The sequence below is a fragment of the Phodopus roborovskii genome, unplaced genomic scaffold (assembly GCF_943737965.1).
Source record: "Phodopus roborovskii unplaced genomic scaffold, PHOROB, whole genome shotgun sequence".
NCBI classification, from domain to species: domain Eukaryota; kingdom Metazoa; phylum Chordata; class Mammalia; order Rodentia; family Cricetidae; genus Phodopus; species Phodopus roborovskii.
In genome coordinates, this window is record NW_026126540.1 from 21,652,724 (window position 1) to 21,664,833 (window position 12,110).

The 12,110-nt window shown below is 54.2% G+C and overlaps 1 protein-coding gene and 1 long non-coding RNA gene across 3 annotated transcripts; one reads left to right on the forward strand and one right to left on the reverse strand.

The window, feature by feature from the left end:
* Positions 1 to 1,621: 1,621 nt before the first annotated feature.
* Nes (nestin) lies at positions 1,622 to 10,583 on the forward strand. Of its 2 annotated transcripts, XM_051198827.1 has the most exons (6): positions 1,622 to 2,470; positions 3,442 to 3,566; positions 4,996 to 5,069; positions 5,308 to 6,429; positions 6,694 to 6,825; positions 6,958 to 10,583. In XM_051198827.1, exons 1-6 carry the CDS (start codon positions 1,682 to 1,684, stop codon positions 10,152 to 10,154), a joined length of 5,439 nt encoding a protein of 1,812 aa, XP_051054784.1. In that variant the 5' UTR covers positions 1,622 to 1,681; the 3' UTR covers positions 10,155 to 10,583. The 2 variants fall into 2 exon arrangements, with proteins under 2 accessions (XP_051054784.1, XP_051054783.1); XM_051198826.1 differs by having other exon boundaries at positions 6,694 to 10,583.
* LOC127232660 (uncharacterized) lies at positions 6,409 to 7,054 on the reverse strand. Its single transcript, XR_007835409.1, has 3 exons — positions 6,958 to 7,054; positions 6,694 to 6,825; positions 6,409 to 6,561 (listed from the first exon to the last, which is right to left on the reverse strand). It is a non-coding gene; the product is annotated as an uncharacterized LOC127232660 (long non-coding RNA).
* Positions 10,584 to 12,110: the final 1,527 nt, after the last annotated feature.

Consider the following 12,110-nt stretch of genomic DNA (forward strand, 5'->3'; position numbering starts at 1 on the left):
TGGGAGCCAGTTGGTGAACCCAAAGAAAGCCTGAAACATAAAGAGTTAAGTCTTGGCTGAACATTTGATACTTTAGGACCATGGCAGAACATCTTCAGCACTTTCAGAGTCGATCCATGGGTATGTGCACATTCATGTGGATGCATGCAGAAGTCACAGGCCTTTGATACCCCTAAAGCTGGATGAAGGTGCTGGGAACTGAACTTGAGTCCTCTGGAAGAGCAGCAAGTACTTTTAACAACGGAGGCATCACTCCAGCCCTTACATTCCTTATTCTGTGTGTGTATGTACAAGGTTCATACATACCACAGTATGCATGTAGAGGCCAGAGGGCTTGTGGGAGTCCGTTCTCTTCACGTGGGTCCTGAACATCATGGCAGGGGACATGGCAGCAGGCAGGCTGGCAGGGCACTGGGGCCATAGCTGAGGGCACACATCTCAATCCACAAACACAAGGCAGAGAGCGAGAGCAAGCGAGAGAGCGAGAGAGCCAGAGCAAGAGAGCGAGAGAACGAGAGCGAGAGAGAGCGCTAACCTCAATCTCTCGCCAGCCCCCAGTGACACACCTCCTCCAACAAGACCACACCTCCCAACCCTTCTCAAACAGGTCTACCAACTGGGGACCAAGAGTTCAAACATTTGAGCCTAAGGGTCCCTTGTAATTAAGTTCATTATCTTCATTTCCGTTTATGCCAGACTTCGTTGTTAGCCACCAGGGGGCTCTCTTGAGAGTTTCGTAACTTCCTAGCTGGGAAAATGACAATTGTAAGGACGACAATGGCAAAAACTTTCTTGAGCCTTTGACGTCCTTTGCCATCCTCTTTTTCCTGATGTAGGGGAAGGATGTACCTGTGCGGGTACGAATTGGGCATTGTGTCTGTTATCATCTGGGCTAGCTGGCTAGGGGTGCTGGAGCAGGCCATTAGGGAGGCTAAGGCAGGAAGATCTCCGTAGTTAAAAAGACCAGCCTGATCTACAGAGCGAGACCGACCATCTTTTTTTTTTTTTTTTTTTTTTTTTTTAAAGGGGGTGTGTGTGTCTATGGTCCAGGCTGGCCTCAGTCCTACCTCAGCCTCTGGAGCAGCAGCAGATTTCTCCTAGTACCAGTGGGTTTTTCCTGCTTTGGGCAATGCCTCTCTGCAATGTTGCCTCCCTCGGGGGGTGAGTGTTCACTGTTTTACACAAAACACTGCATTGTCCGCCCCCCCCCAACAGTTCACGAGGTTTCCAACACCAAGTCGTTGTATAGACGAGAAGCTGCATCTCAGAGGATTTGAGCAAGGGTGTGTGGAAAAAAGAGGTGCGCAAGCCCAGTTCTGTGTTTCTTAGGGTGTTCAAGGACGGGGTCTGACTTCCTCGGGCCTCCCTCAGGATATCACCGGCTTCGGGCTGGATCTCTCAGGGGCCGGGCGGCCCCTTTGGTTCCACTCTCATGCACCCCACTGAAGCAGGGACTCGGGCTGAGTGTTGCACTGAACCCTAAAGGGTTAAGGCCTGGGTACCGCCCCTTTCCCGCCCGGCTGGCGGGAGTATGAATACCCTTGCTCCTGCTCCCGGCTGGAGTCCTCGCTTCCGCTGGGTCACTGTCGCCGCTACTTTTTCTCTCCCCTAAGAGCTCCGAAGGCCGCTCCCTTCTCCAGTTCTGTACATTCGCCCGCCCTCGGTGGGCCAGGCTAGCGACATGGAGGGTTGCGTCGGGGAGGAATCCTTCCAGCTGTGGGAGCTCAATCGACGCCTGGAGGCCTACCTGACCCGGGTCAAGACGCTGGAAGAGCAGAACCAGCTGCTCAGCGCGGAGCTTGGGGGACTCCGGGCGCAGTCCGGGGATGCCTCCTGGCGGGCCCGAGCCGACGACGAACTGGCAGCCCTGCGGGTCCTCGTCGACCAGCGCTGGCGGGAGAAGCACGAGGCTGAGGTGCAGCGCGACAACCTTGCTGAGGAGCTGGAGGGCGTGGCAGGCCGGTGCCAGCAGGTGCGGCTCGCCCGGGAGCGGACCCGCGAGGAGGCGGCCTGCAGCCGGCGCGCACTCGAGGCGGAGAAGAGTGCGCAGGGCTGGCTCAGCACCCGGGTGGCCGAGCTGGAGCGCGAGGTAGAGGCTGTGCGAGCGGCGCATGAGGAAGAGCGCGCGCACCTGAACGCACAGGCCGCCGCCGGTGCGTCCCGCCGGCTCCCCGCGCCGCCCCGCGGACCCCCGGCACCGGTCCCCGAGGTGGAGGAGCTGGCCCGACGGCTGGGTGAAGCGTGGCGCGGGGCGGTGCGGGACTATCAGGAGCGCGTGGCTCGCATGGAGAGCTCGCTGGGCCAAGCCCGCGAGCGCCTGGGCCGAGCCTTGCGGGGCGCTCGGGAGGGTCGCCTAGAGCTGCAGCAGCTGCAGGCTGAACGCGACGGCCTCCAGGAGCGCAGAGAGGCCCTGGAACAGAGGTTGGAGGACCGCTGGCAGGACAGGCTGCAGGCCACTGAAAAGTTCCAGGTGAGGAGGTCACCGACCCGACTAAGACCAGGCCCTAGGAAGTGCTTAGGATGCCAAGAGACCTTCAGGAAGGGAGTGGGGCAAGGGTAAGGTCAGCTGTAATCAGGAGTCCCTGCCCAGAACGCACAGGTTCTAGACTTTGCCGTCCAGGCAGGGAGGAGGAAATTCTGAAACCTCGTGGCCATAGCCCACTTGTAAGGCCTGCAGGCCAAGGCCTGTTGTAGCAGCTCATCACTCTTTGAATGGCAGCTTCCCCTTAGGATGGCTCCTTGTGTCCTTCCCTATGCTATTGTCAATCAGAAGGTTCCAAGCACATGCTCCCACAGCGCCAGAAGGTCCCTAGCAACCAAGGTGAAGGAAGGCGGCGGGGTGAGCCGCCACTGACCATCAGCCTCTCTCAGTGTCATGACTTAGCTCCCTGGAACACATTCCAAAGGCCTGGGCCACCCTCCCCCTCATACCGCACAGATGTGACCAACAGCTGAGAAAACAGCCTCTTGCTTGGTCCAGACAGAAGCCTCAACATGGCCACCTTCCCACTCCTCTTGGAGGAGAAAGATTCCAGAACATGTGGGAAGTGGAGGAACCAGGCCTGCAATGAGGAGCAGGGGACAGTGCGGGCCCAACTGTTTTCCTTCCAAGCTGACTCTTGATAAATTGTTTTTCCTTCTGTTTTTGCTTTACCTCTCTTCCTCTCTGTAACCCATCTCCTCTCCTCTGCCCCAATCCCTCCCATGGGAGCTGGATTCTCAACAACATGTGCTACCATTTAGTCAGCATCCTCAAGGGAAGCCTGGTCTAGGAGAGGGTAGAGGGTTCCCTGGTATCTGCTGGCTCTAGTGCAGTGCTCTGGGCGGAAGGGTGTAGGTAGAGGAACAGGAGTCTGCCCTACAAATAAGTCATCAGAGACCCGAAAGGGTCAGGACCCAGAGTGGAGGCCCCTTCTGCTCACTCTCTGGCTTGCTTTGCAGCTGGCTGTGGAAGGCCTGGAGCAGGAGAAACAGGGCCTACAGAGCCAGATCGCTCAGATCCTGGAAGGGGGGCAGCAACTGGCACACCTCAAGATGTCCCTTAGCCTGGAGGTGGCTACATACAGGTACACAGATGCACACCCAGGGCTGACTCCTCGCCTGAAGGGCCCAGGGACTTGACTTTGTACTTTCTGTGACCCTCAGCCGTTGGTTCATCCAGCCCTCAGTGTCACTTAAAATTTTTATAATGTGTATTTATTTGTTTGTGATGGAGGTTGCTGTCTGGCTTGGTGACAGACAGGTCCTTTGTCCCACTGAGTGCTATCTCACCAGCCATCTCAGCTGTCACTTGAGCCCACCTGCTGCCCCTTGAGCTCAGGACCATAAGAGGTGAGGCTGTAATGTCTTCAGGGAGAATGGAGGGCACAGGCATCTGCATCTGACTTCTCTCAAAGGCAGGCAGTATCTACAGTTTCTGTGCCAACACGAGACCTTGCAGGTGTCTCTGGTTATGATGACCTACCATCTGACCTAGCCTAGCTATGTCTAGAGTAGGAGCTGGGCTCCTAGAGTCCCTGGCCCAGCTCTCTATCCTATCTTTTTTTTTTTTTTTTTTTGGTTGCATCAGGAAGGCTGAGTGGACTAGCTCTGTTGTTATAGTCTCCATATGTGTCTGTTATGGGGCAAGACCCCAGCTGAGAGCCCCACTGCTGAGGCCTGGGATATCACTCCTGAGTACAGGGCCAGGGCAGGATGTTCCTCTTCTCCAGAATCCACTGGCAAAGAGGAGGTAGAGATTGGGCCCAGAGAAGGAAAGCCAGTGAGAATTTAAGGACCCAATGCACAAGGCTGGGTGCTACATGAGGACAGAGGAAAGGTCATGGACAGAAACAAGAGATTAGCTCAGAATCCCTTGGGAATTGATCTCTCCTCCAATCAGCTCCACAGGCCACCAAGACAGGGCCATGAATCTGAAGACCTCTGCCCTAAAAGGTTTGAGGGCCTTAACCCAGTCAACCCTCTGAGGGGAAGGGTCCAGGCAGCTCAGAGAAATGTAACTACTGGTGTTTGAGATCTGAAAAGGATTTGGAGAGGGGGAGCTGAATTCGTTTGCTTTTGTCTGTCACCAGCTCTGGGGGCAGAGGAGGGAGCCATCCCATGGGAACAGCCTGAGAATTCCCACTTCCCCTTAGAAGCCCCCATTCTCAAGCCCTCCAGATGGTCGTGTAGACAAAAGGCAGTAATTAGCATGAGAATCGGCCTCCTTCCTAGAGGATGAGGTCATCGGCCTTGGCCTTGGGTGGGAAGGCGGAGACTGATCTGAGGAGTCTGATCTAAGCATTAGCAATTCACTTGGCTCTGTTCTGACTGTGGGAATCTGCTTGTGGGGTCTCCCTGTATCTCAAATATGGGTGTGGCCAAGTATACGGTAGCTGTGGGTATCTGACTGACTGTGGCTATTGTATGACAATGGTCATAGTAGGGAATGAGTCTGCAGCGTCAGGACAAGTCACCTCAGCTAGGGCTGACCCCATTTCCCCTTCTCTCTACCAGGACTCTGCTGGAGGCTGAGAATTCCCGGTTTCAGACACCTGGCCGAAGTTCCCAGGCTTCCCTTGGTTTTCAGGGTAAGAGGAGGAGCCAGCTGCTCCTGGAAACACCATCTTTTACTCTTAAAATATCTTTCCTAAGCAGTACCAATCACCAATCAATCTAAATCTTTTCTGTGTGGCTCCAACCATACTGATGTTCTCAGTCTAGCCAGTCGGGATCAGAGAAAATAGCTGGTATACTCTGGCCAGGGTGAGGGCTGCTCTATGGTGAGGTCAGGACACACTTACAGTGTTTCTTACTCTGCTCTTCCAGACCCCAAGCTGAAGCTTCATTTCCTTGGGACAGCAGACAACCAGCACCTGGGATCTCTGCTCCCTGTCCTCAGCCCAACACCCCTCCCTTCCCCCTTGCCTGATGCCCTCGAGACGCCTGTGACAGCCTTTCTGAAGACCCAGGAATTCCTTCAGGCTCGAACCCCCACCTTGGCCAGCACACCTATCCCACCCATGCCTGAGGTTCCCTGTCCTACAAAAGTAGAGGTCAGAGCCCAGGATGCCCCTCTTTCCCTGCTCCAGACACAGGGTGGAAGGCAGCAGGCTCCAGAGCCTCTCCGGGCCGAAGCCACAGCATCTGTTTCCACTGGTATCCTCACGGAACTAGAGGAGACTGGAGGCAAGCACCCAAGCCACTTCCCTGAGGATTCGACCACCTCAGCCCTATCCCTCAATCCTCATCACCCTGTTTTAGAAGCTAAAGATGGAAACTACAATGAGTCTAGAGTACCTAGCATATTCCAGGAAGATGAAGGGCAAATCTGGGAGCTAGTAGAGAAAGAAGCTGCCATAGAGGTAAAAGTAGAGAGCAGCTTGGCACAGGAAACACAAGAAGATGGTCTGGACATGGAAGAAATCCAGGATTCCCAGGGTCCTTTACAAAAGGAAATCCTAGAGGCTCTAGGACAGGAGTCACTTATATCTCTGAAAATCCAGAGCCATGAGACCCCTGGGAAGGAAAATTGTAATTCTCTGAGATCTGTAGATGAGAACCAGGGAACACTGAAAAGCCCAGAAGAAGAAAAACAAACACTACTCAAGTCTTTAGAAGAAAATGATGTAGAGGTAGAGAAAATTCCAGAAAAGGGGGTTCCTGAACTGTCTAAGCCTTTAGGAAAAGAAGACCCAAGAATCGAGGATCAAGAATTAATGTCTCCTGAAGGTACACTAGAGACACTTTCATTTATAGGAAAGGAAGATCAAGAAGCAGTGAGGTCTTCAGAAGAGGCGAACTTAGAGTCACTGACAGCTTTTACAAAGGAGAGCCAGCATCCACTGGGATGTCCAGAAGAAGAGGACAAGCTGGTTGAGAAGCTGATAGAAAATGAGGGTCTGCAGTCCCTGAGCTCTCTGGAGGAGGAGGACCAGGACACATATAGACCTTTGGAGAAAGAGAATGGAGAGCCGCTAAAGTCTGTAGAAGAAGAGATCCAGAGGGTTGAGAGGCTGATAGAAAAGGAGGGTGAGGAGTCCCTGAGCTCTCTGGAAGAGGAGGACCAGGACACATATAGACCTTTGGAGAAAGAGAATGGGGAGCCGCTAAAGTCTGCAGAAGAAGGGGTCCAGAGGGTTGAGAGGCTGATAGAAAAGGAGGGTGAGGAGTTCCTGAGCTCTCTGGAAGAGGAGGACCAGGACACCTATAGACCTTTGGAGAAAGAGAATGGGGAGCCGCTAAAGTCTGTAGAAGAAGAGGACCAGAGGGTTGAGAGGCTGATAGAAAAGGAGGGTGAGGAGTCCCTGAGCTCTCTGGAGGAGGAGGACCAGGACACATATAGACCTTTGGAGAAAGAGAATGGGGAGCCGCTAAAGTCTGCAGAAGAAGGGGTCCAGAGGGTTGAGAGGCTGATAGAAAAGGAGGGTGAGGAGTCCCTGAGCTCTCTGGAGGAGGAGGACCAGGACACATATAGACCTTTGGAGAAAGAGAATGGGGAGCCGCTAAAGTCTGTAGAAGAAGGGGTCCAGAGGGTTGAGAGGCTGATAGAAAAGGAGGGTGAGGAGTCCCTGAGCTCTCTAGAAGAGGAGAACCAAAGGATTGTGAAACCTCTAGAAAGAGAGAATCAGGAATCTCTAAGGTCTCTTGATGAAAACCAGTACACCATTATGCCACTAGAAAGCAAGAACCAGAAGCCACTGAAATCTCTAGAAGTAGAAGAGGAGCAGAGAATTGTGAAACCTCTAGAAAAAGTGAGCCAGGACTCCATCGGGTCTCTAGAAAAAGAGAATGTGGACCTACTGAGGTCTCTAGAAGACAATGACCAGATGACTGAGAGCCTGTTAAAAAAATGGAACCAGGAGTACCTGGGGTCTCATGAAGATAGAAACCAGGAGACCCAGGATCCACAGAGGTTTCTAGAAGAGGAGGGCCAGGGGATTGTGGAACAGCTCGAAAAAGAAAACCAGGGCTTCCTGGGGTCTCTAGAAGAAGAGCAGGTAGTCAAGAGGTCTCTAGAAAGAGAGAACCATGAACCACTGAGTTCTGTAGAGAAGGACCAGATGACTGAGAGCCTGCTAGAAAAAGAGAGTCAGGACTCAGGGAAGTCTCTTGAGGAGGACCAGGAAGCCTTTAGATCTCTGGGGAAAGAGGATCCAGATTCCCTGCAATCTCCCAAAGAGCAGGACCAGGAGATACAGAGATCTCTTCAACAAGAGACTCAACAGACAGTATGGGCTCTCGGGGGTGAGCAGATGGCATCAAAGCCACCAGAAAAGTTGGGTCCAGAGTTACTGAAGCCTCTTGGGAATGACCAGGAAATAGTTAGATCTCTTGAAGAACAGAACCAAGAGTCACTGGTGTCACTGAAAGAAACAAGTGTGGAGACAGTGAAGTCTTCAGAAATCGAGAACATGGAACCACTGGAGAATGCAAAAGAAGACCTGGAAATAATCAACTCTGTAGAGGCTCAAGAGCCTCTGTGGTCTGCACAAGTGACTGGAGAGGCAACGGAACTCCTAGAAAAAGAAATTCAGGAATCACTGGGGTTTGTGGATGGGGACCAAGAGATCCTGAGACCCCTTGCAAGGGACAATCAAGAGTTGGGATGTCTGGAGACTGTGGAATCTCCAGAAGGGGTGGAGGAGGGCAGGCAACACCTTGAACTGGAAGCATGCCGAGAGATGGAAGAACACGAGGGATCACCGAGGTCTCTGGAAGAGGTGGAACAGGAGCTGCCTGGGTCTGGAAATCAACAAAGGTGGGAGGCTATGGCAGTGGAGAATGCAGTGGTTGATCAGGGCCCTAGGGCCCTAGGGCGGACAGGAGTAGAAAGTGAGGATGAGGCAGAGCTCCCCCTGAGTGGGCAAAGTGAGAAGGAAGACGATGCTGAGGAGAAGGAGCTTCAACTAGATGTCATGGGGGAGGCCTGCAGCATGGGGGGCTCTGAGCCCCAGGAGCAGGGGGTCCCTAGTGAAGAAGGTGACAGAAAAGGGGGTGCTGTGACCCTCCAAGACCTGGAGGGACAACCAGAGCAGATGGGGGCCCTGGAGGTCCTAGCTGCTCAGGGAGCGTCAGAGGTGACAGAGCCCCTGTTGCAACATGAGGATGCAGTCCAAGCAGGTGAACAAGACTACATAGAGGTCACCCTGGGCTCAAAGGCTGCTACCGCTGGGCTGGGACTGGAGCAGGAAGTGGTAGGGTTAGGAGAGCCAAGGCACCTGGCCGGGGAGGAGGCCATTCACCCATCCCTGGGGGAGGAAAGTGTGGAGGCAAAGATAGCTCAGGACTTGGAAGGGCCTGGAAAAGTACCAGAGGAGGCAGGTGCTCTGGCGTCAGTGATCTCTGAATTGTCCAGGACTAGCAGTGATGCTCTGGAATCCAAAGGCTGCAAGGAGTCAGAGCCTGTGGTGGGATGGGCAGTAGAGGAAGCTTCAGTGGAGGCCTCAGACCACGAGGGCACTGATGCCCCTCAGCCCAGACCCTCAGAGACAGAGGGAGCACTGTCACCTCCTAGTCCCAAGCTCATCGAGCCCTGTCCACCCACCCCAATCCTGGAAGATGCCTATGAACTGCAGCCCCAGGCTGAGGGGATCCAGGAAGCTGGGTGGCAGCTAGAGGGTGGGTGTGAAGCACAGGGAAGGGTCGAAGATGAGCAAGAGTTTGGTCTTAGGGAGATCCCCGAGGGCCTCCAAGATTGGGAGGAGAGCAGAGAAGAAAGTGAGGCTGATGAGTTAGGGGAAACTCTCCCTGACTCTACGCCCCTGGGCCTCTACTTGAGGTCCCCTACCTCCCCAAAGTGGGGCCTGGCTGGAGAGCAGAGGCTCTCTCCTCAAGGGGAGGCCAGGAAGGAAGGCTGGGGTCCTGCTGCCCTGGCTTCCCAGGGCTTCAGCAACCCACCAGGGGAGGAGGAGCAAGGCCGTGGCTCGGACCTATCATCTGAGGAATTTGAGGATCTAGCGACTGAGGCCTCTCTTCTTCCAGGGGTCCCCAAGGAGGTGGCAGATCATCTGGGCCAGGCGCCCCCAGTACCAGCGCCTGAATGCTGGGATCAGGGTGGGGAGTCTGATGGGTTTGCTGATGAGGAAGAGAGTGGGGAAGAGGGAGAGGAAGAAGAGCATGAGGAAGAGGCTGAGTCAGGGGCTCAATGGTGGGGGCCGGGACACTCTGGTGGAGACTTCAAGGTCCAGCACATCACCAAAAGCGGGGACCTCCTGGAACATGAATCTGTGGGTGTCAGTGGCTTGAGAGGTGCTGCAGCTAATATCTCTGTGACTGGCCTGGAAACTGAGTCTCAGGACAGTACTGAGCCTTCTGGGTCTGAGGGGTCTGAGTCTGTGTCCTCAGAAGGGGAGGATCAAGTCCCTGACCATTTGGGTGCCCAGGGGGTGACTAACATGATCCCAGGGGCAGGAGACACCTTTGGTGTCAGTGGCCAGGGCCCCAGCTTGGAGTCAGAGCACATGAATGGGAAGGTGGAGAATGGATTAGAGCAGTCTGAGGGGCAGGGAGTCCTTGATGGGCACCAGGATCAAGGACACTCTTCACAGGAACAGGAAGCGAGTGCCTTAAAAGCCCCATTGGTAGGGTCTCCTGTGCACCGAGGCCCAAGCCAGTCCCTGGAGTTCCCTCTGAGTGGAGTAGATGGAGATTCCTGGTCCTCAGGGGAAGACTAGAGAGATGCTTAATGGTGGGAGGATGTTCCTTCCTGCTCTGGACCAGCATCCTCAGCTTTTGATAGCTTGACCTATGGTGTCTGTCCTGTAGAGGTGTGACTGGCTGAGAGAGATGAGGTTCTGTCAGGGCCATCTTGCTTAGATTGTCCTGAAGACTCAAGCCAGCCGAGCCCCTATAGTTCTAGGCCCCCTTTCTTTTGCATCTCTCCTGCTGGAAGAAGCCTGGGCTCAGAGCTTTCCCATGGGGCTGCTCTAGCCAGGTGTTGTTAGCCCTAACCTGTCTACAGTGGTGCCATCTTCACCAGGTCTGGTCTGGCCTATGCCCAGAGGAGCTGAGGGCAGCAATTATGACTGACCCCTCATCTCAGCCTGCTGAGATCTTGTTCTGCTCTTCCTTGTTTGAATAAAGTTGTATTTCCTCCCTATAAAGTCTGGCTGCTTCCTTCTAGTTTTCAGGGTGTCCTCCTGGTTGAGAAGCAATGGCGTGGAGGGGCTGCTTGTGGGGGAGGCCAGGGTGTCATCTCCACCCACAGCACTGATTACAGGGCCCTCCCCACTGGAAGCCCTAACCAGCCCCTCGGTGTCTCCAGCATAATTGGCCCCCTGGTTCCTAAACCTAAACAGTTGTCTAGTCTGATGACTGACTAGGTTGGAGTTAGGGAGGGAGGAGAGAGGCTTTAGTCTGGCTGTGCAGTCAACAGCTTCTCTGAACTCCAGACCCAGTCACACATGAGGGGAAGCTGGGTCTGGGAGAACAGGAGAGAGGCCAGGGGGAGCCTCTATATTCACAGTGGAAGTCCCCACTGGCATTTCCCTAACACACTAAAGCAGGGGACAGGGAGAGAGATAGCAGGGCCAGGGGAATGTGAGGGGCTGTCCAGGTGAGAGCTTGGAGTGTTCAGCACACTGCAATACTGGGGTTGGCTCAGAAGCAAGCTCTGCCGGTAGGCTTCTCTCTCGGCATCTGTGCAGGGAGGCACCCACAAGCCTCAAAGCTGGGATACCCAAACAGAAAGTACCTGTCAGTTACCTCTGCAAGGAGGAAATCAGTGCACAGATGTTATCTAGATACTGTGATGAGGGTGACACTGGCTGCCCCACACAGACACTGTCAAGCCCAGAGCAAGGCTCCTTCCTTCTCTCCTTAAGATCAAGAGTTCCTTAGGAGGACAGACAAAGGCTGTCCTAGCCAACTGGCACTGTGGGCTCCTCTGTATACAACCCTCAAATCCTTGTTCTGGTTCCAGGGACCATCTCATTCACACCCTTGCCCTGGGGGTCCAGGATCCTGATTCTCCTACCCCACCCTCCTGGCAGCCCAAGCCTCCGCTCCCTCCTTCCTGTACGCTAATAACAAGGTTCTCCTGTCTGGTTTGCCAGCTGACAGGGCAGAGATCAGCATGCTGGCAATAGGCAGACAAAGCCTGTCGCTCTAATGGGACAAGACATCCTGTGCTTCTCTCCAGGCCCTTGGGTACCACTGCTTGGGTGAACACCAAAGCCAGCTAAGCCAGCTAGCCCTGCCCTGTACCAGATCCCTGTCCTGTACCCTCACAAGCTTATGATCCTTGATGGTTGTCCCAACTGGCCACTGCTGCTAGTAACTCTACAAAGGGGTCAGGATGCAAGTTAGATAGAAGTGAGGGCTTCTCTATGGGGGTATATACACTGCAGGAAGCATGGCCTGTAGGGAAATGGTTCTGTGTCCAACAGCAAGGGAGGCAAGAGCTGGACAGTGACGGGGACACCCTGGTGGTGATCATCAGTAAATTGTCATGTACTGGCCATCTACGCTGTGCAGGCTCTGAGATCACTGACAACTTACAACACAGCTTTTTGCATGGGAAGCTTTAGCAGTTCTGGAACAAAGGCTGTCAAGCTGAAATTGTCTCTGGACACCGACACATGCTGGGCATGGGCACAGAGGAGGGCAGGCTGCCCTGAGTGGCCAGTGCT

What these genes read in the sequence shown, in the direction of transcription:
- Nes (XM_051198826.1), top strand. Translation starts at nt 1,682, where the DNA reads ATGGAGGGTTGCGTCGGGGAGGAATCCTTCCAGCTGTGGGAGCTCAAT. An exon ending in AGGCCACTGAAAAGTTCCAG is followed by an intron (nt 2,471 to 3,441) that starts GTGAGGAGGTCA and finishes CTTGCTTTGCAG; the next exon opens with CTGGCTGTGGAAGGCCTGGA. An exon ending in GGCTTCCCTTGGTTTTCAGG is followed by an intron (nt 5,070 to 5,307) that starts GTAAGAGGAGGA and finishes CTGCTCTTCCAG; the next exon opens with ACCCCAAGCTGAAGCTTCAT.